Genomic DNA, 26,049 nt, shown 5'->3' on the forward strand with positions numbered 1-26,049 from the left:
AAATTTGATTATGTTTTTATGTAAAGCACTTTGTGTAAAATGGATTTTGGGGAAAGTGCTATACAGATAAAGTTTGATTTGATCATTCTGAATTAAATCAACAATATTTATTTATATATTTAATTAAATACCAATACATAACATCAAAATAATACAAAATGAAATTATAACACTTGAGTAATGAAAATAAAGAAAGAAGAAAACTTATGGGATTTTTCCCTGATTAAGTCCTAAAAAGTAATAGTCGTATTGATTGCAGTTTTTGTGCTGGAATTGATCAGATGTATTGTCTGCAGAGCGTGCAGACGGTGCAGACAGGGCAGATAGTGCAGATAGTGCAGACCGTGCAGACGGTGCAATCGGTACAGATGGTGCAGACCGTGCAGACACTACAGACCGTGCAGACAGTGCAGACGGTGCAGACCGTGCAGACACTACAGACCGTGCAGACAGTGCAGACGGTGCAGACCGTGCAGATGGTGCAGACAGTGCAGACCGTGCAGACCGTGCAGACCGTGCAGATGTTCTTTAAAATCAAACATTTTTAATAATACATGTCCACACCTCCACAACAAAACCAAAATCAATCAGAAGTTCATGGTTGTTTTTCCAGTAAAATAGAAAAATGTGTGACAGAGGCTTCAAGCCGCTTGATAGTAGAACTTCCCTGCTTTGGATCAAAAAATGTTTTATTTTATTGGGGTTTTTCTCAGAAACCTTCTGGTTCTGTGTGCTGCATAGAGGCGGTGCTTCCTCCTCAGACTCTGGAGTCAGCACCAGTCCCTTCAGGGTTGTCTTGTGTGTTTCAGGTGCCTTTCTTCAACGTGGTGTGCGACCAGGCGCACGGAGGGGGCCACTGTGAGATGCTGGTGGGCTACTCGGCGGTGTACAGGGTCTGCTTCGGCACATCCTGCTTCTACTTGATGATGGCCATCTTCCTCATCGACGTGAAGTCCAGTCAGGACTTCAGAGCCCTCATTCACAACGGGTCAGACCCCCCCCCCACCGCTCATACAAACACAGCCTCAGTCACCGCTTTAATCCCTCCAACACAGCCTGCCGGAGAAAGTGCTTACCCCACAGGCCAGGGGGACTATTTAAAGCTCCTCCGTCACACTTTCCTCTGCAGCTGATCATCACCCAGCCAGATTAGGATTTAACACCCCAGACCGCTGCTCCTCTCTGCCGGGCCTCTGTGGAAGCTGCAGCTCTCTGAGGCTTTGGAGGACCACCCTGAGAAGAACCAGCTTTGTGGGCGGTGTGTTTAATTACAGTTTTTCTCAATCGTTTAGTACATTTCTCACAACAGTATTAGAGTTTGCACCACTGCTGAGGCGTTTCTCAAAATTATTAGTGCAAAATGCAAAACATGGTAGATAACCTGCAGTGAGTCACTTTCTCAAAATGCTACTTAGTAGCTCAAAATGGTTCAAAATCAAGTTTTTATGTCAATAAAAGTGTCTGTGTTATCAAAAAAACAAGTTCTGACTCCAGCTTCTTCGAACGATCGAGTCAATAGATTTCATCATATTTTCATTCAGACTGATACTCTGGAAGTGCTTCCTAATGTCATGTAAAAAAAGACAGCATGCAGCATGTATCATGCGCGGCATTTTGAAAACTAGAATTAACTTAAAAAATACAGAATATGCCCTTTTACAGTTTATTTGCAACCTTTCACAGAATTGTGCAAATGGAAAGAAAAAACAAAACAAAACTCCTTTTGGCTCAGTAAAACTTACTGAAGCAGCTTTACGTTAATACTAGCTGAACTCCAAAACAGCCTAAAATTCCTCAATAAGCCAAATTAGTCCAAAACATTAGCCTGTGGCTAAATTATTAGCTAAACTCTAAATTAGCCTATAAAAACCCCTCAGTAGACGCCAAGTTACCCAAATGAGCTAGCATAATGCTAATATAACAGCTCATTGCCAAGTTTTTGGATAATTACTGTAAAAAAGGAAAACGTAGCCCATGAATATATTTAAAGGTTTGTTGCTAATCTACTTAAAATAATGACATTTTAAGACGTTCTCATTCCTCTCCTATTGGGCATTTTTTGCTCAATATTTAAAAAAAAGTCAAAAGTGATCATTTTGTGGAGATTTGTACTTGATCAATTGGTTTGTGTCTAAAATGATATTTTATTGAACATCAAACTGGCACTAGGTTGTGCACAATGACTAAATGTTGTGGAGGTTGCACTAACTGTTGTGAGAAGTTTAATTCGGTTGTTAGAAATGCATCAAAACGATGGAGAAAAACTGTAAATGAGACACTCCTATTTACACTCACTGCACTAGAGTCCTGTTGTGGTCAGATGTTGAGATAGACATGACGACAAGAAGCAACCCCCCCCCCCACACACACACACACCAGCTCACACTCGATTCTCAGTCAGTTTCAGCACAAAAGTCTGACGGCAGCTGATTTATGAACACAAACCATCAGAAGAACAGCAGCTGCTCCTCCACCTCCACACAAACACCTGAAGGTTTGCATGTTTCCCTCTGCAGCTTCTGGTTCCTGAAGTTCATCACGCTGCTGGGCATGTGCACGGCCGCCTTCTTCATCCCCACAGAGTCCTTCCTGCACGGTAACAGGAGCTCCCCTAGAGGGCAGCAGCGGGGTGGTGGTGTCTGGTCTCCACCTTCTAAAATGAATGTGTGCTCTCCTGCTCAGCTTGGCATTATGTTGGTGTGGTGGGGGGGTTTGCCTTCATCCTGATCCAACTCATCCTCATCACAGCTTTCGCTCACACATGGAACAAGAACTGGTGAGTGTGTGTATGTGATTCATGAGGCAGTTCTGTGACGCTTAAACACAAAATCTTTAACATACTGTAAGTTTTCAACCGTTAACATGATCATTCCAGCAGATTCTGAAGGAGAAAAGCGACAGTTTGATATTAGGGGGGAAAAAAAATAAAAAATCTGAAAAAATTGAAATTGTAACTTTAAAACTCGCTTGACTGGATCGTTACATCACTACTTCTGAGTTTTTTGTTTGTAAATCTTTAATTCCATTTTGTTGATCTCTGTAGTTTTGTTTTTTCCTTTGTTGTTGTGTTTTGCTGCCTATCAGAGCAGCTCTCTCAACATTGCCCGCTCCAACAAGACACCTGCACACTAACACCTGAGCTGGCCTCACCTGTCTGGGCTGAATGATGTCTGCTGAGGGGTTTAGCGTCTTTAGCCTGATGGAGTTTTTATTATAATCTGCTAATAAGGAGAGAACCGTTGGCTAATTTGATGTTTACTCTCATGATTGAACAGTAACCTTAACCCGAGTTCACTGACTGACCAACTAACCAGCGACTGTGTTCAGTTGTGGTTCTGCCTTCACAAACTCAGCCTGGATGTGTGCAGCTGTGGCGTTGAAGGAGTTTCTGCTGTTCTTACCTGCTGCTGATATTGAAAACACAAACTGGAGAATGAACTGATTTATGTATGACGTTACATTTCCGCCAAAAGTACCCCACGAGCGTACATCAAATGTCACATGTGCAATAAACGTTCCACAGGCGCAATTCTGCCTCCACGAGCACTCCTGTAGTCCTACGCACTCGTGGAACCACTCATGCACGCTCGTGGAACCACCCCTGCACGCTCGTGGAACCACTCCTGCACGCTCATAGAACCACTCCTGCACGCTCGTGGAACCACTCATGCACGCTCGTGGAACCACTCATGCACGCTCGTGGAACCAGTCCTGCACGCTCGTGGAACCACCCCTGCACGCTCATGGAACCACTCATGCACGCTCATGGAACCACTCATGCACGCTCGTGGAACCACTCATGCACGCTCATGGAACCAGTCCTGCACGCTCGTGGAACCAGTCCTGCACGCTCGTGGAACCACTCATGCACGCTCGTGGAACCAGTCCTGCACGCTCGTGGAACCACCCCTGCACGCTCATGGAACCACTCCTGCACGCTCGTGAAACCACTCCTGCCTGGTAACGACTGCTGCTGGAGTTTGTGTGAAAAAACAAAAGGAAACCTGCGTGTGATTGACCACTTTTCTATTGGCTCCGCCCCGTTACCAACTGATGCCATAATTGGATCCGTGTATCATTTGTTTTTCAAATTAAAATAAACAAAAAAATACCAACTAAAATTGACTATTTTATAGAATGATCATTTATTAAACTATCATAGAGAAACAGATACATTCTTTGTGTTCCCATTAAAGTATTAAATCAAAAACGGAACAAACAGACAAAGAACTTTTAAATTCAATATTTTAAGATCTCTGAAACCAAACTACTTCTGCTTGACCATAATGACCCTTTTCTAAGAGTTCCTCTCTTTGAGTCTTTCCACCCCGTGATCCAACACTTTTATTAGCTGTTTTTCTATTTAAACGTTTAAAATGTTTGTTTCATTTTCCTTTTTTTTTAAATGGGAACGTCTAAAATGATTCATTTTACTACAGTAGTTTAGACATTGATAAATCGATAAAGAAGTCTTTTTTTCTCTTTTTATTTTTAGTTTTAATTTGAAAAACAAATGATACACGGGTATTTTTAATTTTTCCTTCAATGTTTCACACGGGCGTGCAGAAGAAGCTCCACGAGTGCACAGTCCTCCACGAGGGGGTGGAACTAGTTTTAGGAGCGTAGGAATACGTTCACTGGTGAGAAGGAGAGGTCACAGGAGTGTAAAAATACTCTCACGAGCGTTTCACCAGCGCAGAGGAGTAGAGCAGGCGTGGAGAGTGTCCTGCGACCGTGGACTGTCCACACACGCTGATATACGCTTGTGGGAGACTTTTGGCAGAAACTTACATTATGCTTCACCAGAAACTGCTTTCTGCTAACAAAACATTTGGGATGCTTCAGGTTGACTGGAGCTGCAGAGAACAAGCGCTGGTACCTGGCTGTGATGTGCGCCACCCTCTTCTTCTACACGATTGCGACCATGGCCTTCACCTTCATGTATAAGTACTACACGCATCCCATCGCCTGCCACTTCAACAAGGTCCTGCTGTGGGTCAACCTGGGGCTGTGCGGCCTCATGTCCTTCATCGCTGTGACACCATGCGTGAAGCAGAGTGAGAAACTGTCTGCTTTTCATCAGGCACACCTGAACCTCAGACCAACACAGGAGGGAGGGGAAAGAAAACCTTCCTAGAAAGCAAGAGAAAACGAAAAGACATCTTGATTAGTGGTTAACTTAAGGCCCACGATTGCACAGCTGGATAGATTTGTCTCAGTTGACTTTGTCTCTGACATTTCAAAGTATTTACTAGAGCAGAGAAGATGTGCAGTGACAGCGCATGTTTGAGTGTAATGTTGTGTAAAGTAGAATCTGAGAAATCCTGATGTGTTCTCTAATGTTGTTCCTTAGCATCATCTCTACTCAGAATCATCCATGTTATATATTCATTCATCCATGATAAACACATTAGAACAAATCATGGGGCTGTTTACCATGAAAACTGCTCAGAAAATCAGCTGTTTGATGATACCTGTACAGGTGTGAGATTCCTTTGCCTTTACAGTAATTGCTGGGTAACAGTTAACACAACTGTACAAAGCAACAAGGGAAATGTGTGTGTTGTGTTGTGTTTGTGTGTTTGTGACTGTTGTCTCTCGTCCTGCAGAACAGCCTCGCTCTGGTCTCCTTCAGGCCTCCATCATCAGCTGTTATGTCATGTATTTGACTTTTTCTGCTCTCTCCAGCCGTCCTCCAGAAAAAGGTATGTTAACCAACCCCCTGGAGCAGATGCACACGCGACACGCTGACTTGTGTATGCGGAGAGTGTAATCAAAGCCGTGGCTGGGCTCCAGGAGTGAGCATTAACACGTCAGGAAAGTGTTTGCGCCTCTGGAAAATGGCAAAGTACAGTTGTGTTGATTAGAAATGAGAAGTCTCGTTCCCATCTGTAAAGCAGATAATTACAGAGAAACCTGCTACCTAAGGATATTACTTTGTTGCTGCCTGTACAGGCTAACAAAATACACTCAATTGACACACGCCGACACGCACAAGCTTCCCTCCATTTGCTATGACTCACCTGCTCCACACATCCACAGGTGATGTGCTCAGACATGCTGTCCACGGAGCTGGTGGCCTGCCATTGGAACATACAAAGAGGTGTTCTTTCTGTGCATTCCTGACAAAATGACGGCTCAGCGATGTCAGAACGTGTTCTCGAGCAGACCTCTATGACTTCAAAACAGATCTCCTTACAGTGTATCAAACAAGCCCTCCACCCCCCACGACTCCTGTGAGGATCTAAAGAACAACTCACACTTACATGTTTGCGGTAAAACGCTGGGGTTCAGCTCCCAGTTTAAGGCCAAAACCACAACACTGGAACCATGGAGGGAGAAAAGGTTTTGGTGAATCTGAGCTCAGAGCATTCATGGGGGGGTCAGCTGCATCTCTCCATGTCAGTGTGCTGTGGGGGTGCATCTGTGGGCAGAAAAACATGGGATAGTTTCAGTCATTCATCAGCAGAAGAGCAGAGTGAACCTCCACTGAGGTGGAGTCGAGCTCTGCAGCACAGCCGCTTCTCTGACTTACATCTGAAGCTTCGTTAGACCACCTTGAGCCCTTTCTGCTGCTGAGACTTTCAAATGTGACTCATCTGTGAAAAAAAACCTGAGAGTGAATAAACTCCCGTGAGGAGCTTTGAGCAAACATGTGACCTGCTCCTCTGTGTCAGTGCTCCATCAGGGCAGGAACATGACCGTCTGCTATCCCAACGTGGGACAGGACGGCATCCAGAACGAAGGCAACGCGGTGGCCATCATCGGAGCCTTCATCATGTACTGCTGCGTCCTGTTTGCTTGGTGAGTAGATTCCCGTCCAAAACCGAGCAGCTGGAGAAACCTGCATTTAATGCTCCTCTTTACCTGCAGCAACGAGGCCTCCTACCTGGCGGAGGTGTTCGGGCCCTTCTGGATGATAAAGGTTTACCGATATGAGTTCCAGAAAGCAACCTGCTGCTTCTGCTGCCCTGAAGAAGACACAGGTTTGTATGGCACTCACACGTTCTGAAGAGACATGCAGAAAACCACAGAAGAAGAAGCAGGGGAGGTCAGACAGAGGTGCATGATGGGAGCTGTTTCTGCCGTTAGCAGCAGAGCGTCTGCTGACACTTGCCCTGTGTGCAGCACTCAGTCAGGTGTGAGCACTGGCTTCTTACTGACGCACAGCACGTGATACACATGATCCCACAGGACGCCCCTAAGATGTTTACACAAATACCCTCTGACTGTCAGATCTCCTCAAGCTACATGCAACGGTTGTGCTTGAGCAGCACCACTGGGCTTCCAGTTTCAGAAACATTACAAATACATATGTTGTACCTGCATCTTACCTACTTCACCTTTACTTACCCTCACGTGTTGCTTAACGACCCACTCCAAAGAAAATTGTGTTTTTGGTGTTTTTAACATGTTCTTGTAGCATTTTTATCAGAATGGAGGACATTTGTAAAATAAATTTAAGAGTAAAACTGCATTTCTACGTTTTTTTTTTTCAAATCGTGATATATCAGGAGCGGTTAAAACTTTCAGTTTAAAAAAGCCAAAGTTTGTGTAGCAGTAACTGTCATGGGTGAGCTAAAGTCTCCGTTCCCTGCTCTGTTCTCTGATCATCCACTTACAGACAAATAGATCCAGGAACGTCTTTGTTTTCTGGTCTAAACTGGAATCTGGATCAGAACTGTACGGCGGGATAGCTCTGATGTTGTTCACCATTTTGTTTTTGTTACACTAAAGTTAGCTTGGGTTTGTGACATATTAAGCTAACGGGAAAGAGGGTAAACAAATGGATGATGGGAAATGCGGAGAGCTAACTTCAGTGTCTACAATCTCGCCCACAAACCAAAATGTGATTTCTAATGAACTCCTGCTGCTCTGCAGAAACTATGTCTTAGAAAATGACTGTTTAAAAGAAGACTAACAGTAAGGACAGTTGGGACTACGGCGTCAGTCACATACACCCATATGGGGGTTTTGGGTTGTCCGGGCCAGTGGAGGGTCCCCGGGGCTTGACTTTGACACCTGTGGTCTATGGGTTCTCTGAGTGGTCGACAGTCTTGATATCATGTGGGTCACCTGTGTCCTGGGACCGGTTTGTCCATTTTTCTCATGCAGACAGCTCGTATCCACCTGTGAGGGAGTAACTACTCTAACATACAAGGTCTGCATCTGGCTTGCAAGAAACATCAGTCAACCTAAGAGCTTCTTGCAGCGGTTCAGCTCCCATCATGCACTGCAGGTGTCTCTAGGTTGGGATTTTAAAGATTTCTATTCTTCTGTGTTCCAGCTGAAGAGGAGTTTGTTGTTGATGACGAGGACAAAGGCTGTCAGAAGGTCATTCATAACGAGACGCAGAGAGTGGCCTACAGTTACTTCTTCTTTCATTTTGTGTTCTTTCTGGCCTCGCTCTACGTCATGATGACCCTTACAAACTGGTTCAGGTGAGCTGGTCCAACGTCCTGGGTTCACTCAAATTCCTGCGTTCCAGTGCTTTATCATCATTGCACTCTTTTATCATTGCTTCCAGCTACGAGTCTGCAGTGCTAGAGACCACCTTCACACACGGCAGCTGGTCTACCTTCTGGGTAAAGATGTCTTCCTGTTGGGCCTGCGTGGCCCTGTACCTGTGGCTGCTGCTGGGCCCTCTGTGCAGCTGTCAAAACGAGTCCAGACCCAGACGATCGCGCATCAAACGCCGCCCAGCGTCCTCCCGCCATGTTAGCGTCACCGTCTGATGCTGAAGATGATCGGGAAGCAAACCTTGTGTTGAAAGGCCTCTGAGCCCCCCCGCATGAGGTGGTGGGCCAAAGACTCCCAACGTGAGAGAAAAGCAGCAGAACTGGTCCTGAAGAGGCCGGTCTCCTGGAAAAGGAGAGGACTGTGGTTCAGAAGTATTCAGGAGTTGCTTCTGGAGAACAAGAAGAACTCGTCTGATTGTTTACTGTTTCTTGGTGTTTTTATTTTTGCTGAATGTAGACTTAAGAGGGGCTTTGTGTTGAGATGATTCTGCAGAGGAGCACCTTTATTTATGACCTCCCAGCATCAACAAACCCTTCAGAACTGCCAGAAATGATGGATAAAAGTTTGCTTAGATTCATCCCACCCCAACTCTGCTTGCTGACATTTTTGTCCTTTCATCTGGTGGGGGGTGGGGGGCTTGATCCCACCAGAAGTGAGAAAGCTGCCATAAAGTGAGCAGTAGAAACCCTGACGAAGCTCAGGAAGCTGAGGGTCCTTCCTGGGTCAGAGAAGCCCTGGAGCATTCAGGGAGTCCAACACCTCGACATTTAGATATAAAACAGTTCAAAGGAAAAATCTCAAGTGTTTTCCTTACATGAAAATGATTGATTTGAACGTTATGACCCTGAGCTGCACAGAAGTGCTCTTCAGAGACCTGAAACAAGAACAGAAATGACAGACTTTCTGTGAACAGTCATGGTCTGCTGCTGGACGGGTGTCCCCTGAGTCCTGGCAGGACCGGTTCTGGAGGAGCCGTCATTGCTCTTTTGTGTGATTTTAACGCTTACTGTTGCCTTCCCCCCCAGAGAAACTGAGCAGCCCCCAGTGATGACGTTTCCTGTTTGACATCAAATGTTTTTTAAGACTGCTTCCTGCAGCTCCATCATAAAGGCGTTTGCACTCTTCTGGTTTCTCTGCTCATTCTTCACACATTTTCAAGCAAACACAAAGACTGACACCACAAACCCATCCATCCATTTCCTAAACCCGCTTAATCCCTTTTGGTCTCAGGAGGTTGCTGGAGCCTATCCCATCTATGGATGATAGTCTGCCACTTTGTCGTAGGGATGCACAGAAAGTTTAATATATGAAAGATGTTTTTGGACAGTGGGTGGAAACCAGAGAAAACCTACTCACCAATGAGAACTCCTTACAGAAAGGTCCTGGCCAGGATTTGAGCAGGACCTTCTCAGATCGTACTAACCACTTTGACCTGCTGCTGGTTCAGGTGAGTTCAGTCAGTCTTCAACACGAAAACAGACATTTGGGAAGATCTCTCCCTGACCCAAAACCCAGATGGAGCCGCAAAGCCTTACCTCCCCCTAAAAAACAACACGACACTGCTCTTTATTGAGTATGAAATTATTTACTTTTGAGAAAGGTTAATATTAATGCTTTTATAAACTACTCTATCATGTGATTATGCTGCTGCAGCAACTGTTCTCCAATGAAAACTGTATCTAACACAAGTCCAAACATCATTTTCTCTTGGTGTGACTTAAAAGGGCCATACCATGAAAAAACAACATTTTGACCTTTTGAGGATTTTATACTGTTCAATATTCACTATAAAGAACCTCAAAGCGGTATTTTTCATGCGTTTCTGATTACCGTATTTTCTGGAGTATAAGTCACAGTTTTTTTCATTGTTAAGCCAGGAGTGTGACTTATTTGTAATTTTTTTTTTTTGTCATCAAAAGCCTCATTTATTTGTTGTTTTCCCAGTAAACATCGGTTGTCCTTTAGCAGTTGTTTCCTCTAACAACCACTAGAGAGCGCTGCATCGGAGTATAAGAGCTACTGACCGCAGAAGAAGTGTCGTCTAAACAAACATGGAAGAGAATCTGATTGTTTTCCTCTAAAACTTTGATATTTTTCTTATACAGATCAAAAGATTAATATTCTTGTTTTTATTTATTTATTTATTTTAGCTAAGCTGAGCTTGGCGGATTTGCTCTGAAACTTCAGACTTTTTTCTCAAAAGTGTGACTTATACTCTAAAGCGACTTAAACTCTGTAAAATACTGTAAAAACCTGCGTTCTAAGCAGGAGCCCCTCCCATACCCACGAAAACGAGTGGGTCCTCACGATCTGATGTCACTTCCTTTCAGGAAGACTCAGCTCCGCCCCCAGTCAAACACCAACACCCAATATCTCCACGGAGCTAGCGGTGATATGGCATATGCATCCATCTGTGCAAAGGTTTAGATGTTTGTTTTCGTGGGAGAAACAAAGACACGCTGCCAGAACGCTCTAGAATGACCTCAGGAAAACGGTGGCAGGCGGAGCTTCAGGAATCGAGTCGTTTTATTTCCTGGTTGGAAAAAACTCACCAAAATGACTCATATTTCATAAATAATTTGTGTTCTAGTCTTCCAGAGGTAATATATGTTCATATATATGGATATAGTTTACCCTGAAAGACTTAGAAAATCATGGTATGGCCCCTTTTAGACTATCGTGATGTACCTTCTCCTCTTTGCTGTAAGCCTGAATTTGTGCTTAAATGGATTTTATTCATATACAAAGCCTACAGAAGGTCAAACATTTTAAGAAGACTATAGTCAGGATTTGAGATCTTTGTGCTCACTGGTCGTATTGTTAGAGTGTATTGCCAGCAGTGGTGTATACAACTTTATCTGTTATAGAAGCAGCTTGGTCATAAATCTTTCAGCTTAATGACATAAAGCAGTACTGAATAAGTAATACTTAGAGTATATTCAGACTGGAAATTTCCGTTGGTCCGGACCGAGATAGATTATTTGATCCGAATCGAGTCTTGAACCTTGCGTTTGGTCTGTATTCAGACTGGCATCTACCAGAAATTTGTGTGTCAGACCAAACTTTGTAAACAAAACCATGTGACTAAAGATCTCTTCAGTCATTGGCCAGCAGCTATGGGGGCGGGTCAAAACAGAAGAGATAGATGAATGTGCTGCAGTCTGAAAATGCTGTCCAGGATTTTTGACTTATTCAAACTTTGTATTTTCCTGATGGTTTTTGAGCGTCTGTATGAAGGCCCGGTTCAACACTTTTTACTGCAGCTTTGGTACCGCGGAGGAATCCTGCATGACGGTGGCCGTTATGGTTCAGTTGTTCGGCTGTCGGTTCGTTTTGTATTCAGACTGAGGAATCTCAGAGCGAACAGAAGGTCACTCCTATTGGAAACAAAACCAGAACCCTAGAGCGGTTCCTGGTCCTGCACTAGGATTTGTTTGTGTGTATTCAGACTGAAACTTTGTTTCGCATTATCAGTGGAAACAGACTCTGGTTCACTTTAAGCCACATGTGTCAAAGTCAAGGCCCGGGGGCCGGATCCGGCCCTCTGGGTAATTCTATCCGGCCCTCCAGATCATTTTATTGTTATTAATGACCCGATGTTATCTTGAGGTTATTTCTAACTTGCATAATTTTGACAAAATATACTTTCATGGAGAGTAAAATATTGAAAGTTATTTAAGGTTTAAGTTGATTTATTCTGGAATAATATTCGTACATTTTTATTAATCAATATTATGTTAAAAAAAAGTTACAATTTTAAAAATTGGCATTCTGTTAGCTTTTGGACTATTTTGGCATTTACTAAGATTTTTTTTAGGCTATTTTAGAGTTAAGCTAATATTTCAGCTAGCTGTTTCGACTAATTTAGGCTTTTTATAGTTTTTTGAGATATTTTGAACTTTAACTATTTTTTTCAGCTACATGCTAACTGTTTGGCTAGCCTAAGTTTTTTTCTTCTTTTTTTAAATTTTTTAGGCTAATTTGGCATTTAGTTAATATCTTAGCTGGCTATTAGCTTCAGTGTTTTCAGCTATCAGCTTCTGCATTTTTATCTATCAATTTCAGCAATTTCAATTTCAATTTCTATCAACTATCAGCACTAGAATCTTCAGCTGTCAAATTCCTCTTCCAGCATTCACAGTAGCATTAAAGCAGGTAATGCTATATATCTAGTTCATAATTATGTTAAAAAGTTATGGTTTTAAAGTTTTAAAAAAATAGTTTTACAGTGTTTAATAAATGCTTATCCTGTTCAGCCCGTGACCTAAGGTGTGTTTTGGATTTTTTGTATGATTGACTTTGACACCCCTGCTTTAAGCGGACCAAATGTGTCCACCCTTAAATGTACTGCCTTTTAATTTGTATTTTATCCAAAGTGGGAGGGGGACATTTGTGGCTTTCAGGTTGCAGTTCCCTGGTCTGGAAGCACCAGTAGCTGCTTTGTTGTGTCACATTTCATGTGTCAGACTGAAAAAAGTGCTGACTTAGATCACTTTTGGTATATTTCTTGACCACACAGTGATACAAATACACACACACACATACAAACTCTGGAGGAACAGGACACATGTTCTTCTTCTTCAGGTGAACCTGAGCTTCCATAAAGTGGTCTCTTTCCGTTTCTGCCGGTTCTTGGTCAGACTTTTGGTTATTCGACAGTTTCATGTCCTCAGAAATCTCCAGAACCTCGTGGCATGAAGGTCCATCAGGTGAGAGAAAGAGCCCTTCTGTTACTGACACGCCCCTCGCCCCTCCTCTCAAAGCTGCAGGGGTCTTCTGTTGCTGCACAGCCCCTCGAGGGTCCACAAGAGCTCATCCTCCCTGGCTCGGTACGGCACCACATAGCTGTCCTCCTCCAGCAGGATGCGGTTGAGCGTACGCTCATAGTTAATGTGGCGCCGTGCCATGAAGACGTACTGCCTCCCCCTCTCCAGGTGAGGGCAATCACACACGTTTGGGACCCAGAGAAACTCCCGGTGCTCCAGGCGGTAGCGGTTCCTGTAGGTGTGGATGATCTGGACGTCGTAGCGGGTCTCCTCTCCGCTCTGCACCCTCTCAAGGACTTTTCCACGAAACACTGCAAGAGAACAGAGCAGCAGGTCAGCCTGCCTCACTGCGACACGGAGGAGCAGAGAACGACCAAAGTTCTCACCAAAGTCCTTCTGGCAGTACTGTCTGCTGCGCTCCCTCCGGCCTCGGACTCGCAAACACTTCCCACAGCGCCCTGCAGGCGGAGCAGAAGCACAGCATGACCTCAGAGTGGCAGCCTTGTAACAAAGAGCTACCCAGTTTGAGCCTCGGCTGGAATGTTTGAATTTAAGACCCTACAGGGGGCACCAAATTCATTTTTTCGCCTAGGGTGCCATGCAGCCCAGGACCCGGCCTGGGGCGAGGTCCCATATAGGAATGATAAATCAGGACCAACCTCCAATCACCATGGTGATGACTGAAAACGTGTAGTGGCTCAGCACACAAAAGCATGGACCAAAACCCCTACCACAAAGACACAAACACCCCCAGCTTTGATGCCAAGTTACTGTGTGGACACCTGCTGTAGGGAGTGGTGTAGAGGAGTCAGGTACACACTGCTCAGGGAAGCACAAAACGGAGGTCGCTTCCAATTGGCGCCCTTGCTCATTTATGGTGTAGTTCACACCAGACTCAAAGCGCCGCTGTCCTCCGTGGCCGCCTCACACAGTGCAGCGATCGTTTTGGCGTCTGGTCTATTCTTAGCACGATCCGCGTCTATTCTGGCAGGAAATTATGCCAAGAAATCAGAAAATCCAGTCAACTTTCAAAATATAACCAATTTTTCACAATAAAATAATGTTATTGACAAATGTGATCATATTTTTGTATCTAGACAGACTGTAGAGATGAAAATACAGTATTTCTCCCTCATTTGCAGGGGTCAGGGACCAGCAGTAAGAATGTCCGTTACCGATCCATGCTCATCAAAAACACTTCTGTTCATGCTTTATTAACATTTAAAGTATTGCTCAACAGAAAAGTTGTAGTTTTAGACTGTGTACTTTTCACTGTCACTCTGTCTCTTTGTGCCTCATGCCGCTTTTCTCCTTCAGAACTACTGGAATTACACTGATTGTGTTAATAATTAAAAAATTACAGTAAATTAAAGAACATATACACTGGAGCTCTTGTAGTAAAGGGTCATTGATTTCGTTTTTCTAAGATCATGAGCACAGAAGAACACAGAGTTCTGAGACCTTGAAGCAGACTTTGTTTTCAACGTCACCTTGGTAGGACAGCTTCTGATCATTTCTGCTGGAATTCAAAACTGTGTCAAGGTTATCAAGTGCTGCAAAGAAGGGGCCGTCAGGGGGAAGATAGTGGCTGAGCTCGAGGCTGTGGCATCAGATGAAAGAGCAAACACAGTAACAACTGCACACTCTCGTTCAAACAGAGTTCTTGGTTTACAATCGAGGTTTGACACAAAGCAACTTGTTTAACTTTGTTTTCTGATCCAGATAACATGAACAGAAGAGAGTTGCTTTTGCATCCATTCACAAAAATCACAAACTTGTATTGATGCTATAGAAGTTTTACTGGCTTCTTGCTCATGTCGGCTGCCCCACTCACTCCCCCAAACACACTTCACAAATGCAGTGCTTTGGGAGTTCAGCCTCCCAATAAATCAGATTCTTCTAAATCTTTTCTGACTTTCACAGGCTAGAGTTTGGACTTTTTAGGAACATTTCTACAACACTTATCTTATAGAGGACAGTACCAAAAGCCACCATGAAACAGGCCCATGCAAGGTTGAGAGGAACCATCATGGAGAGGCGAAGGGCAATCTTCAACATATGTTATTATTTCAAACCCAGCAACACACTAGAAGCTTTTAAATGAGAATTACCTGTAGCTGTCTAACAGATAAGTGTGCAAAATGAGCTTTAAATGGGACAGAGAACGTTAATCGTTTTATTTCATTCAAGTCAGTATTAAGAAGTAGGGTTGGGTATTATTATGATTTTTAGAAACAGTTCGATTCGATTCACAAGAGGCTGAATCGATGTACTGAATCAATGTTTCTCTAAAGGAGAAGTTCTAACAAAATGTTTAGATCATTAAGATTGGAAACATTGTTCTGCTTCTCCTGGAGTATTGCACTGTGGTATTACACCTTATTCCAGAGGAAGAAGACAGTATGAGGAAAAAAACAACATTTTAGACCACAAATGATTACTTTAAAAAATACAATTTCTTATAAGAGTTTGTAAAACTCATGTCTGTGAGTTTATAAAGATGTTCATTTATTCAGTAATGTATATTTAGTTTGTCCGAGCGTTAGCATTAGCTGTCCTATGGGAAATTCCATTAAACGTTAGGATTAAGCTAGCAGGCTTTAGCTTTATGTGCTAATTCGATTTATATTTTATCGATCGATTTTATTAACTCAGCCCTATTAACAAGTGTTCATATTTGTGTAAGTACACCCGTTTACCTCCAGAGAAAAAGCCGGTGAAGTGATGTTTTCTTCTCTGTGAATCAGCTGATCATCCAGCTGATCCCGTTTTTTCCTTGTGACTGAGAGTGTCACAGATAAAAACGTCAAAAAAATGTCAAAAAAGAGAGAAGAAACGGGAAAAAAGGTCAAAAGCTTCAAACGGGGGATTCCAGGCAAGGACTTCCGGCCAATGATTTTTGCCGCAAATGATGTTTTATTTGTGGCTGGCTCCTTCAGGGGGAGGGACTTCCGGCTATTAACTTTCAAGCACCATATGTATACACTGTAGCCAGATTCTCTTGCCCATATCTGCCTTTTTGTTGTTGTGAGGATTATTGGTGTTGATCAGGAGGCGAGTGGGGAGGGACCTACTTCCAGGTGACGGCAGCAAAGGAACATTCCTCAGGCTTTCCTCTCGCTCCAGTCGAGCGATGGGCTGGTGGGGGCGGCCGAGGGGGCGCTTCACGTTCTTCAAAACTAGGAAACACACACACACATAATAACTGTATTAAAGATGAAAATGGTGTTTTTAACATTTCCTTGTAGCATTTTTTTCATGATTAAAGTTCAAATAGAATGCCTGAGTATCTCTTTATTCAAATCATTGAGAATTAAGCAACGGAAAAAAATGCAGTTGGAAAAAGACTGTATTTGTGGTGTAGGAAATATGCTGGGCGGGTCAGTCTCCCAGCTCCGCCCCATTCTGATCATCCACCTGCAGACAAATAGATCCATGAACGTCTTTGTTTTCCTCGTCTGAGCTGGAATCTGTATGGCTGCTATGCTAATGTTAGCTTAGGATTGTGAGAGGCTGTAAGCTTGTATGAGAGAGTGTAAACAAAGGAATGCTGGGATATCAATGGAGGGTTATTTTCACGTCAACAGTCCCGCCCACAACTCAGAAGTGAATTTCTAATGAACTCCTGCTGCTCTGGAGAAAAATATCTTAAAAAACAACACAGGTTTTTTGGATTCTGCTAAAAACTGCATAATGATCATAAAGACCACTGAGAACGCTTTAAGAATAGATCAAAGTTGGAGAGGGACTTTAACAGGAACAATAACCTGCAAAGGCATTTTAACAACAAGAAGATTATGAAGTGATTTTTGTGCCACCACATTGCAAGCAAAAGTCAGTTTTGAGATCAAAATTTCCCAAATTGCAAACAAAATATAAAGTTTAAGAAAACATTTTCATAATTTTGCAAATCTAAATATTAAATATTAGCTTCAAATACTTTTTTTTTGCTTTCAAAACTTTTTTTGTGATTTTGGAGGAAAGTTGTCATTCATGTTTGAGGGTTTTTAATGAAGATATGAATCACATTTGATCAAGAATGTTCAATAGTTCTGAAGATACTAAAGCTGAACTCACTAAACTTTCTCACATGACTAATTAACATCTATTTTACCAGTTTTTAGTGAACTATTTTTTCTAGTTAACCCTTTAACACCTGAGGCGTTGCCAATGACGCTTAAACACAAAAAATGAAACATACTGTAACTTTTCAACCGTTAACAAAATTAACGCTCAAGTCGCTTTTCTCCTTCAGAATCTACTGGAATGATCATGTTAACGGTTGAAAAGTTACAGTTAATCACAGAACATAAACACTGGAGCTCCGGTGTTAGAGGGTTAAAAGTTGCAATATTTTTACTTGCTTGTTAAAGCTACTTCACAGAAGTCCTCTGTTTAAGCGTTAAATGATTAAAAGAAGAGTTACATAACATAAAAATGTAGGACAATGTAAATACACGTCCATCTTTTACATATTTCAAACAGAAGATCTTTCTTTTCTATTTTTAACCATGCATGTGTGCATCTATCTCTTGTCTTCTAACAGATCTCCCAGTATTTCTGTGTTGTGTCTCTTCCCTGTCCTCCGGACACCCACGCCCTCCTCCTGAGACTGGTTTTCCTGTGGACTATCCCACCCTCGCCACATATCCTGCAGTTCTTAATTTTAAAAGCTGTCATGAATAAAAATGAAAATGATCAGTGATGTTTATTCTGTTGATTCAGACATTAAAGAGCAGCCAATTTAAAAAAAAATGAAACAGATGGAGTTAATGCAGGATGGAGATGTTGACTCTGAATGAATGTCTGTCATGTTGTGAGAAATGATGTTGGTCCAGTGAAGCGCTGTTCTGTCAAACAAGGAAGAAATCCTGTTTGGAATCACTGCGGTTTCCCTCTGAGTGAAGAAGAGGGCTTAGATTACTGCTGAAGCTGAACTTCAGTGCAGTGAAGTTCCTGTACTCTGCCATTCTCCACAAGTCCATAAAAAAAGCTTCTTACTTGGTTGAGGTCGGCCTGTGCTCAGCAGAGGCCTGCTGGTGGCAGAGGCACTGGTTGTAGTGGAAGGCTGACTCCTTTGAAAGAAGCTGGTAGTGTGGAGAGCCTGGCGTAACGAGCTCCTCCCCCCATGGAAGAGGGCATAGAGGTCTGGTGGAAGCCAGTATTCATACTCAATCCCTGAATTTCTGTCCATGGCAAGAACCTGAACACAGAAAAACATAAGAAGGTCTTGAGTCAAATCCTGGCTAGATCCAAAGTCAGTGGAGTTTGAGTTTCATGCAGATAGTCCAATAATACGATAATATATGATGGATGGATGGACGGATGGATGGACGGATGGATGGATGGATGGATGGATGGATGGATGGATGGATGGACGGACGGATGGATTATTGGATGGATGGATGGATGGATGGATGAATGGATGGATGAATGAATGGATGGTTAGATGGATGGACAGATGGATGGATGAATGAATGGATGGATAGATGGATGGACAGATGGATGGACAGATGGATGGATGGATGGATTTATTTCTGAGAAACTGACCATCAGATGCAGGTCCTCCTGGGTGGGTCCTGGAACTTCAAAACTCTCCCAGGTGTCTGCTGAGCGCTTGTAGAGCAGCTTGGTTCCGGCTATGTTGTACTCACCAGGAACGCTGATCTTCCAGTTCCCATTGATCACAAACTGGGAGTGTTTGTTCTGTAAAGCTGAGTAGAAAGAGAAATTAGCCTTTTTAAAACTCTATTTTAAAAAAGTACTCACTTGTCTTTCAAAAACAACATTTTTTAACTGTAGAATGGCAGCAGCTATAACAGGACTCTGTCTGCTGTGGGGGTTCGTCCTGACACCACAGTGAAAGCAGCAACCCCCAACAGAGCTCCAAAATAACTGGGGCTAAAGTTACTTTGATGAGAATAGATGTCCTTATGGTGCCTTGGGAACACAATAGGTGAAGACACCAGAGGGGAAGGCGACCCCGCTGTCTCTGGGGAGAGTTTCTGAGGTGTATGTTCATGTGTGACATGGGACCAGACAGATATTACCCAAGTAGTTCCTGCTGTTGTCGGTGACCCGGATGTGCGTGGCTCCGGCTGGAATCATGGCCACCTGGCTGTACCCGAACGGGCCACCTGACAAACAGAAGTTAGGTTTAGTTTGGACTTTTTTTTTACTTTGTTTTTTAATGAAAACTTTAAAAAATCTATAGTTTTCAAGTAACTTTACTCTGACAGTCAAAAATTTTCCCCCAGTGCCTAAAAGAGATTTTTCAGTGTTTCTAAAAGTTTTTTTTGTGTTGTGTCATTTTGAATCATGCATGCACATGACTCTGTTTTGTTGTGTTTTCCTAGTTTTGGGTTTTCCTTTAAATGTTTGGCATGTCGGGTAGAAGAAGTTTTTCTCTTCTGCATTCATCCTTCAAGAAAATCCTAGAGTCATTGTTCTGTAGTTACAGACCAGCACCCACACTGCATCCACTGGTCGAGGGTATCTACAGTACCCGGTCCAAACGCCCTGCAGACTGATGCTCTGGTGTCAGTCTATGAGGATGTCATGTACATGAGAGTATGTCTGTGACGGCTCTCATGAACTCATTTACTGAGATGTCTGACTCTAACCTCATTATTACCGATACTAGTTCAAAGTCTAAACTTAAAATTAAAACTGCTGTTAATTGGTCAGAACTGCCAAAGGTTTTCGTCAATAGAGTTCCTCTAGTCTGAGCTTACCTGTTTTGTTCAACGTCTTCAGCTTGCTGGATGTGACAGGAATTACAGATTTAAACATTAGGTTGTGGTTGCTGAACAGCTCACCCTCAGCTCAGGCAGAACTACAAAAAACTCGTAGTTTCCATTGGCTGAACATCTGGTGAAGATTAAAGGACCCCGTGGGTTTCCTTTGTGGAGACTCGAGCTCTCCTTTCTCAACCATGTACTTGCATATTGTTTGACTTCCATGCATGTATATCTTCTGTACTGATGTGTGTGTGTTCTCCATACTGAAGAGCATGTGTGTTTCTTACACTGACATACACGTGTGTTATGTCTGCTGCTGGTGTTCTGCATCCTGACATGTCCGGACCGCCTTCAAACTCCCTCACAGAGACGCAGAGACACCAAGGAAGCGGCTGTCATCCAGACACACCTCCAGAGTGAGTTTCAAGCCCCAAAATCTTTGAAATATTTCATTTTTTGTAGATTTTGTAGAACTCCTGACCAATAAATCTGATCTACGTGTCTATGTGTCTAAATCTGATCGACGTGTCTTCCATTGCAGCTGCGTCAGCGCGAATTCGGGCAGCTGCCTTCAGTGGGAGTTCCATGCAAACATAAACAGAGCAGAATTTCGGACATCTACTGGCATTTGCATGGACTTTTCATTGGTGGGTGGCTGATGGAATGCACGCCGATGCAGCCCGTGTGTGCACCTTAACATTCACAGACACACATGCGGAGCTGCAGTGTCTAGTTCAAAATCACGTTTGACAGCCGGCGAGCAGCTAATTTGCCGTGCGGCTCAAAAGTTGGGGAGCTCGGATTTATGGGAACAGCACGTCAATATGCCTTATTCCTTACATCATATGTGTCTCACATTAATTCTAAGTGAGATATCCACAGATGGAGCCAGTCAACTTGGCCAAGTTTCCAATCCCTTTGCTCTGATTTTTCTATTTGAACCAGCAAACTACACCCAGCGAACATTTCAATGTGGCCCATATGGTTTACCTTTGGGCTGAATTGGTGAGCCCACCTGTGTTTGCCCACACTGGCTTGAGTGAGCACTCAGTAGTTTGGCTCACTGGGCAGCGAAGCTCGCTAACTCGCTACACTTATCACCGAGCAGCTGGTTAGCGTAGGGACCACTGAGTCCCTACCTAAAAAAAAACATATGGAGCCCACATTGAAATGTTTGCTGGGTAATCATTTCATTTTCTTTCTTTACAGGACACAGTTGGTGGTCCAGACAGGTTTGCCTCTCAGGGCCGTAACAACATGTTCTCCATCTTACTGGTTCTCTGTACTAACCCACACACATTCTCCATATTGACAGGTGTTCTCTGCACTGACGGTGTGTTCTCCATTCTGACAGACTCTCCTTACTGAAGTGTGTTTGTGTTCTCTGCATGGATGCACACGTGTTTCCAGTACTGTTCTCATACCGGCCTCCAGCCTGCTGCTCCTGTAAACGCTGCGGTGCTGCAGGCAGGTGCTGTTATGGCCCCCACACACCATGCAGGCATCCTCCTCCTGACCTGAACCCAGGATGGAGTCGCAGCCCGGCTTCTACAACACAGCAGGCAAACCTGGTCGGTGAATTCTGCTCTGGTGAACAGACAACATCTCCTGTTTTATATCTTTATGTGAAGACACTATCAATACTGCTTTATCTTTCAGTCTAGCTGTGGTCATCTTTAACATCACACAAACAGGTTGAGAGCCCCATGCTCTGACAATAAAGCACTGACTCACCAGACAGCGTCCGCTCACACACATGGCTCCTGGTTCCTGGCTGCACGGCGTCCCATCAAGCACATGGCCAAAGTTGTAGTAGAAGTTGTGTCCCAGAGCCAGGCAGCTGAGCTCACAGGGGTTTGAGCCTGCAGAAAGAATCCATTCTAAAATTCCTGTCTGCTATGTTCACATCACACATGCCTGACAAGCTTTTGAAGTCTGCTTCTGAAGTCCATCTGCATTCACACTAGAGTCAACTCCACCAGAGTTCACCTGCAAGTCCACAGAGACCCTCATTCTCAAGAGGACCGGAGCTCTGCTGTCTACCTCAAACCAGAGGTAAGGTGAGCTTTTACACCTGCCAAAGCAAGAGGACCATCAGGGGAAACCAGTTCTGGGTCAGACCAGAACCAAACCTGTGTTAGGTCAAGACCTGCCATTGACTGGGCCTTCAGAGGTAAGAAGTGATGCAACAAAGCAGCTCTCATGAAAATGTACAGACTGAACAAGTCAAGGTGATTTGACCTCCATGAAAAGTCGTCCATTTGAAAGAGTGTCCTGCCACCATTGGTCTTTGGTTGAAGACAGCACACTGCATCTCCCTGAAGTCCTGGGACCCAGGAGGACATTCCTGCAGACACACAGGACCACATGCAGCTTCAGTCTAACAAACGTTCAGGAGTCAAAGCTTCAACATTCTTAACTTCTCGTCCTCATCTGTCAACCACAACCTGAGCCCGCTCACCTGCAGACCACCTGCACTGCAAAATCTGAGCTTTCTCTGGGTTTGGTTTTTAGTTTGACCTTCACATCAATTATCTCTGCTGTTGTTCACTGAGCAGCAACACAACACACACACCTAAACACAAGCACACAAACTCACATATGGACTCACACAAAAACAAAGAAGGCAACACACAAACAGAAATACAGACAAAAAGACGCACAAACACACACTCAAACAAGAACATTTACACAAACCAACTAACACAATCAGACACACAACCACACCTACACACAGAGACAAACAAACACAAACACAAAATAAAAAACAGAAAAACATACAAATGTTTACAAACATACAAATCAACAACCACACAGTTAAACACACAAACTCACACATGGACAAATGCATAATGGTGAACAAAACACACACATAAACAGAAACGCACACAAAACACTCATAACTACACTTACACAAACACACTTGCAAAACGTATACAACAAACACACACTAAATCACACAGACATGAACAACCACAAGGTTTTACTCCAACAACACACACACAAAAACACATTTAATACAAATAAAAATGTTTTAGAAAAAAACACTTTAAAAGTAAAAACAAACACACATTAGAAAATTGAACACAGACAACAAATACACTCACACAAAGACAAATAATAATACACAAAAATATTAACAGACCCACACATACAAAATAAACGTTAAAAACACTAAAAACGACCCCTAACAAAAAAACATGCACACCTACTAAAGCACAAAAGACACACTAACAAAAACTGAAGCAAACACACAATAACAAACACATGAGCACAAGTATCCAGACAAGCACACAAAGACATGTAAACACACAAGCACAGAAAAACGTCACAAACTAAAATATGAAGACACACTCAAACTTTTGTATGCAAAAACATATGAACACAATCACACAAAATAAATACTGACCAAAAACAGGCTCATCCCCAAGCACACAAAAAACAAACACAAAAATGACGCTAGCACAGTGTAATGTTATATTTTCAAGTGTTAAGATAAACACAAAACTCACATCAGCACAAATACACAAACACACACAAAGAGATTAACATAAAAACACAAATATCAACATGAACACACAAACACACACAAAGAGATTAACACAAAAAGACAAATATCAACATGAACACACAAACACACACACCCTCACACACAAGCAAACACACAAACAAATACAAAAATACACAAACACACACCCTTTCAGTTGTATCAGTTGCATTCCTCAAAATAGTTTGGATAAACTTCCTGCTGCCCCACCCCTCACTCACACACACATACACAACCCCCAACAGTGAAACGCTCTAGCACACTTAGATGGAGGAGTGACCTTGGTGTTGCAGGTCTTGTATTGTCTGGGCTCTCCAGCACACGGTCTCCCGACTGCATTCCTGGAGGGGAAAACGTGGATGAAGTGAGACTGTGGGAGCTTTTACAAGACTATCATGTTCACGTTCTCCTCTCTGAACCAAAAAACTCCGCCCCTTTAGTGTTTGGTTTAAATACACATCAGTAGAGACGTAAAAGATACAGATACGTCCCTAAAACCAGAGGAGTAACTGCAGCATGGGTTAAACCACAGATATGAGCTTATTATCATGTTGGTAAAAAGATATAGAATTTATCAAGTTAATCATCAGTTCCTCTTCCTGTCACGTTTTGTACTTTTTTTGCCTTTTCATGTACATGTGATGCAAACAAAGACGTCCAATCACAAGCTAGCTTCTACCAACTCAGGTCAATTCCAATTGGCTGAAGCTGAACCACAGAGAAACTCTTTTCATAGAACAATCCCTAAACTAAATGAATATGAATTACTTTTATTTAACCACAACTAAACAAAACAGGTTTGAATGTCTGAAGCCTTTATTTTGTTTACATTTTGTTTATGTCACTTAAGATAAAAAGAGAGTTTCTCTGTGAAACACATCATAATTTATAGTTTTAAATGCCAAATAAATAATAAATATCGAGAGTGAATCCATTTGGGTAAAAGAAGTGGACTGTATCGTATCACCACAAAGTTATTTGAATCTTTATGGATGGATTCATGGATCAGATTGAGACGAAACATGTGAGAGGAAAAGTACACATCAAGCGTGACATCATTTCCTTAAATCCACACATTCATCGTCATGTGTTCCACACTTAAAACCAGGCGTGGTGATGATGATGGTAAACTTCCTCACATTCAAATCAAAAGTATCTCCAGCTTTTTTTAACCATCAAAGGAAGTCACATTTGAAAGTACAACTGTTGTAGTGTTCGTCTTACCTGGTGACGCAGGTGCGTGTTCGCACAGAGGCTCCTCCTCCACAGGTGCGAGAGCACACAGACCACCCGCTCCATGGCAACCACTCGTTTCTGAGGTGGAGCTGCCGTCGCGCTCGCAAAGGACGCCCCAACAACGTCTCTGCAGACAGATGCCATGACGCCACCAGAGACGCCTGAGGAGCCGGAACACAGCATGAACCTGCAGAACCAGCCTGAACTCCTGCCTCACCTTTGCAGGGTTGGGAGGGGGCAGCAGCAAAAGGCTGCTGCAGCATCCTCCGGCAGGCCCCGATGTACAAGATCGAGTAGAGTACAGCCTACCGGCCTCGCCTGCCACTGAGGTGAGGTTAGCAAACCCTCTTTCCATCGTCACAGTTAGCAAGAGATTTTAGTGAAAACACTTCAGGCATTGGGTCCTGCGACAGACTGGCGACCTGTGTGTCTTGCCCTCACCCAGAATAGGCTCCAGCAGCCCCGTGACCCCGAAAGGGGCAAAACGGTTTAGAAAATGGATGGATGGCATTTAGGGCATTAAATGTGGAAGAAGCTCCACAGCTAAGATAAAAACGCTGAAACCAGAGAGAATAGAAAGACGATTAATCCCAATTGGGGAAATGTAACTGTGCAGCAAATATTACTATTGAAAATGAAACGGTTTCCTCAACAAGTGTCAAACTAAAGGAGAGGTTAGCTTTAGCCAGTGACTAGATCAGGGTCGGCAACCTTGAACAGTAAAAGAACCATTTGGGTTTGATTTCTACTGATGCAAACCTAAAAGGAGCCGCATAGTCTTACTTTAGCCTTTAAGAAATTTGGATTTTCATTCATGTCCTTCTTTTTTTAAAATAATAAATATGAATTATGTCTGTTTTTTTCACACGAACAAAAGCAAAAATCTAAAAAAAACTCTTTACAAAAGTTTAACATCTGTTCATTCTGGAGGTAGAGTTGAACAAACAAGACGTCTTCAGGTCAACATGGATGTAAAAACCTACATAGTTATCATCTATGTGAACCTCAGACATCAATTTATGAATTTAACTAATCTAAATTAAATAAATGATAATTAAGTAATACTTTCTTTAAAAAAAAAGTATTTTGTTTTTTATTTATTTTTTTGTTCTTTTTCCCCTCTTTGTCCTCAGCAGTCTTATTCTGCTGGGTTTTTACACACAGTTGCAATCTTTTCTGGTTGAAAACGAAGTTCTGGAAGTCTACCAATCGGGCTTTAAAAGCCTTCACAGTACGGAAA

At 42.9% G+C, this 26,049-nt stretch overlaps 2 protein-coding genes across 5 annotated transcripts in view; one reads left to right on the forward strand and one right to left on the reverse strand.

Annotated features, from left to right (window-relative positions):
• Positions 1–9,644, forward strand: part of serinc4 (serine incorporator 4) — a 37,034-nt gene extending 27,390 nt beyond the window's left edge. For both annotated transcript variants that reach the window (XM_036217145.1, XM_024294741.2), the window contains exons 3-11: positions 810–988; positions 2,517–2,596; positions 2,683–2,776; positions 4,846–5,057; positions 5,610–5,705; positions 6,678–6,804; positions 6,874–6,986; positions 8,288–8,441; positions 8,528–9,644. In XM_036217145.1, the coding sequence (XP_036073038.1) occupies positions 810–988; positions 2,517–2,596; positions 2,683–2,776; positions 4,846–5,057; positions 5,610–5,705; positions 6,678–6,804; positions 6,874–6,986; positions 8,288–8,441; positions 8,528–8,735 (1,263 nt within the window). In that variant the 3' untranslated portion in view covers positions 8,736–9,644. The remainder of the gene's footprint in view (positions 1–809; positions 989–2,516; positions 2,597–2,682; positions 2,777–4,845; positions 5,058–5,609; positions 5,706–6,677; positions 6,805–6,873; positions 6,987–8,287; positions 8,442–8,527) is intronic.
• Positions 9,645–13,000: 3,356 nt separating this feature from the next.
• Positions 13,001–26,049, reverse strand: part of adamtsl5 (ADAMTS like 5) — a 25,100-nt gene continuing 12,051 nt past the window's right edge. For 2 of the 3 annotated variants that reach the window (XM_024296054.2, XM_036217150.1), the window contains 11 exons: positions 24,798–24,970; positions 23,854–23,914; positions 22,268–22,373; positions 21,761–21,888; positions 21,451–21,574; positions 19,337–19,423; positions 18,837–19,000; positions 18,288–18,489; positions 16,361–16,465; positions 13,673–13,744; positions 13,001–13,597 (listed from right to left, as the gene is read on the reverse strand). In XM_024296054.2, coding sequence (XP_024151822.1) covers positions 13,278–13,597; positions 13,673–13,744; positions 16,361–16,465; positions 18,288–18,489; positions 18,837–19,000; positions 19,337–19,423; positions 21,451–21,574; positions 21,761–21,888; positions 22,268–22,373; positions 23,854–23,914; positions 24,798–24,970 — 1,542 coding nt within the window. In that variant the 3' untranslated portion in view covers positions 13,001–13,277. Of the gene's footprint in view, positions 13,598–13,672; positions 13,745–16,360; positions 16,466–18,287; positions 18,490–18,836; positions 19,001–19,336; positions 19,424–21,450; positions 21,575–21,760; positions 21,889–22,267; positions 22,374–23,853; positions 23,915–24,797; positions 24,971–25,026; positions 25,647–26,049 lie in introns of those variants that run through there. The other variant, XM_024296056.2, reaches the window with a different exon arrangement.

This window comes from Oryzias melastigma, linkage group LG3 (genome assembly GCF_002922805.2).
Source record: "Oryzias melastigma strain HK-1 linkage group LG3, ASM292280v2, whole genome shotgun sequence".
In the NCBI taxonomy this organism is placed as follows: domain Eukaryota; kingdom Metazoa; phylum Chordata; class Actinopteri; order Beloniformes; family Adrianichthyidae; genus Oryzias; species Oryzias melastigma.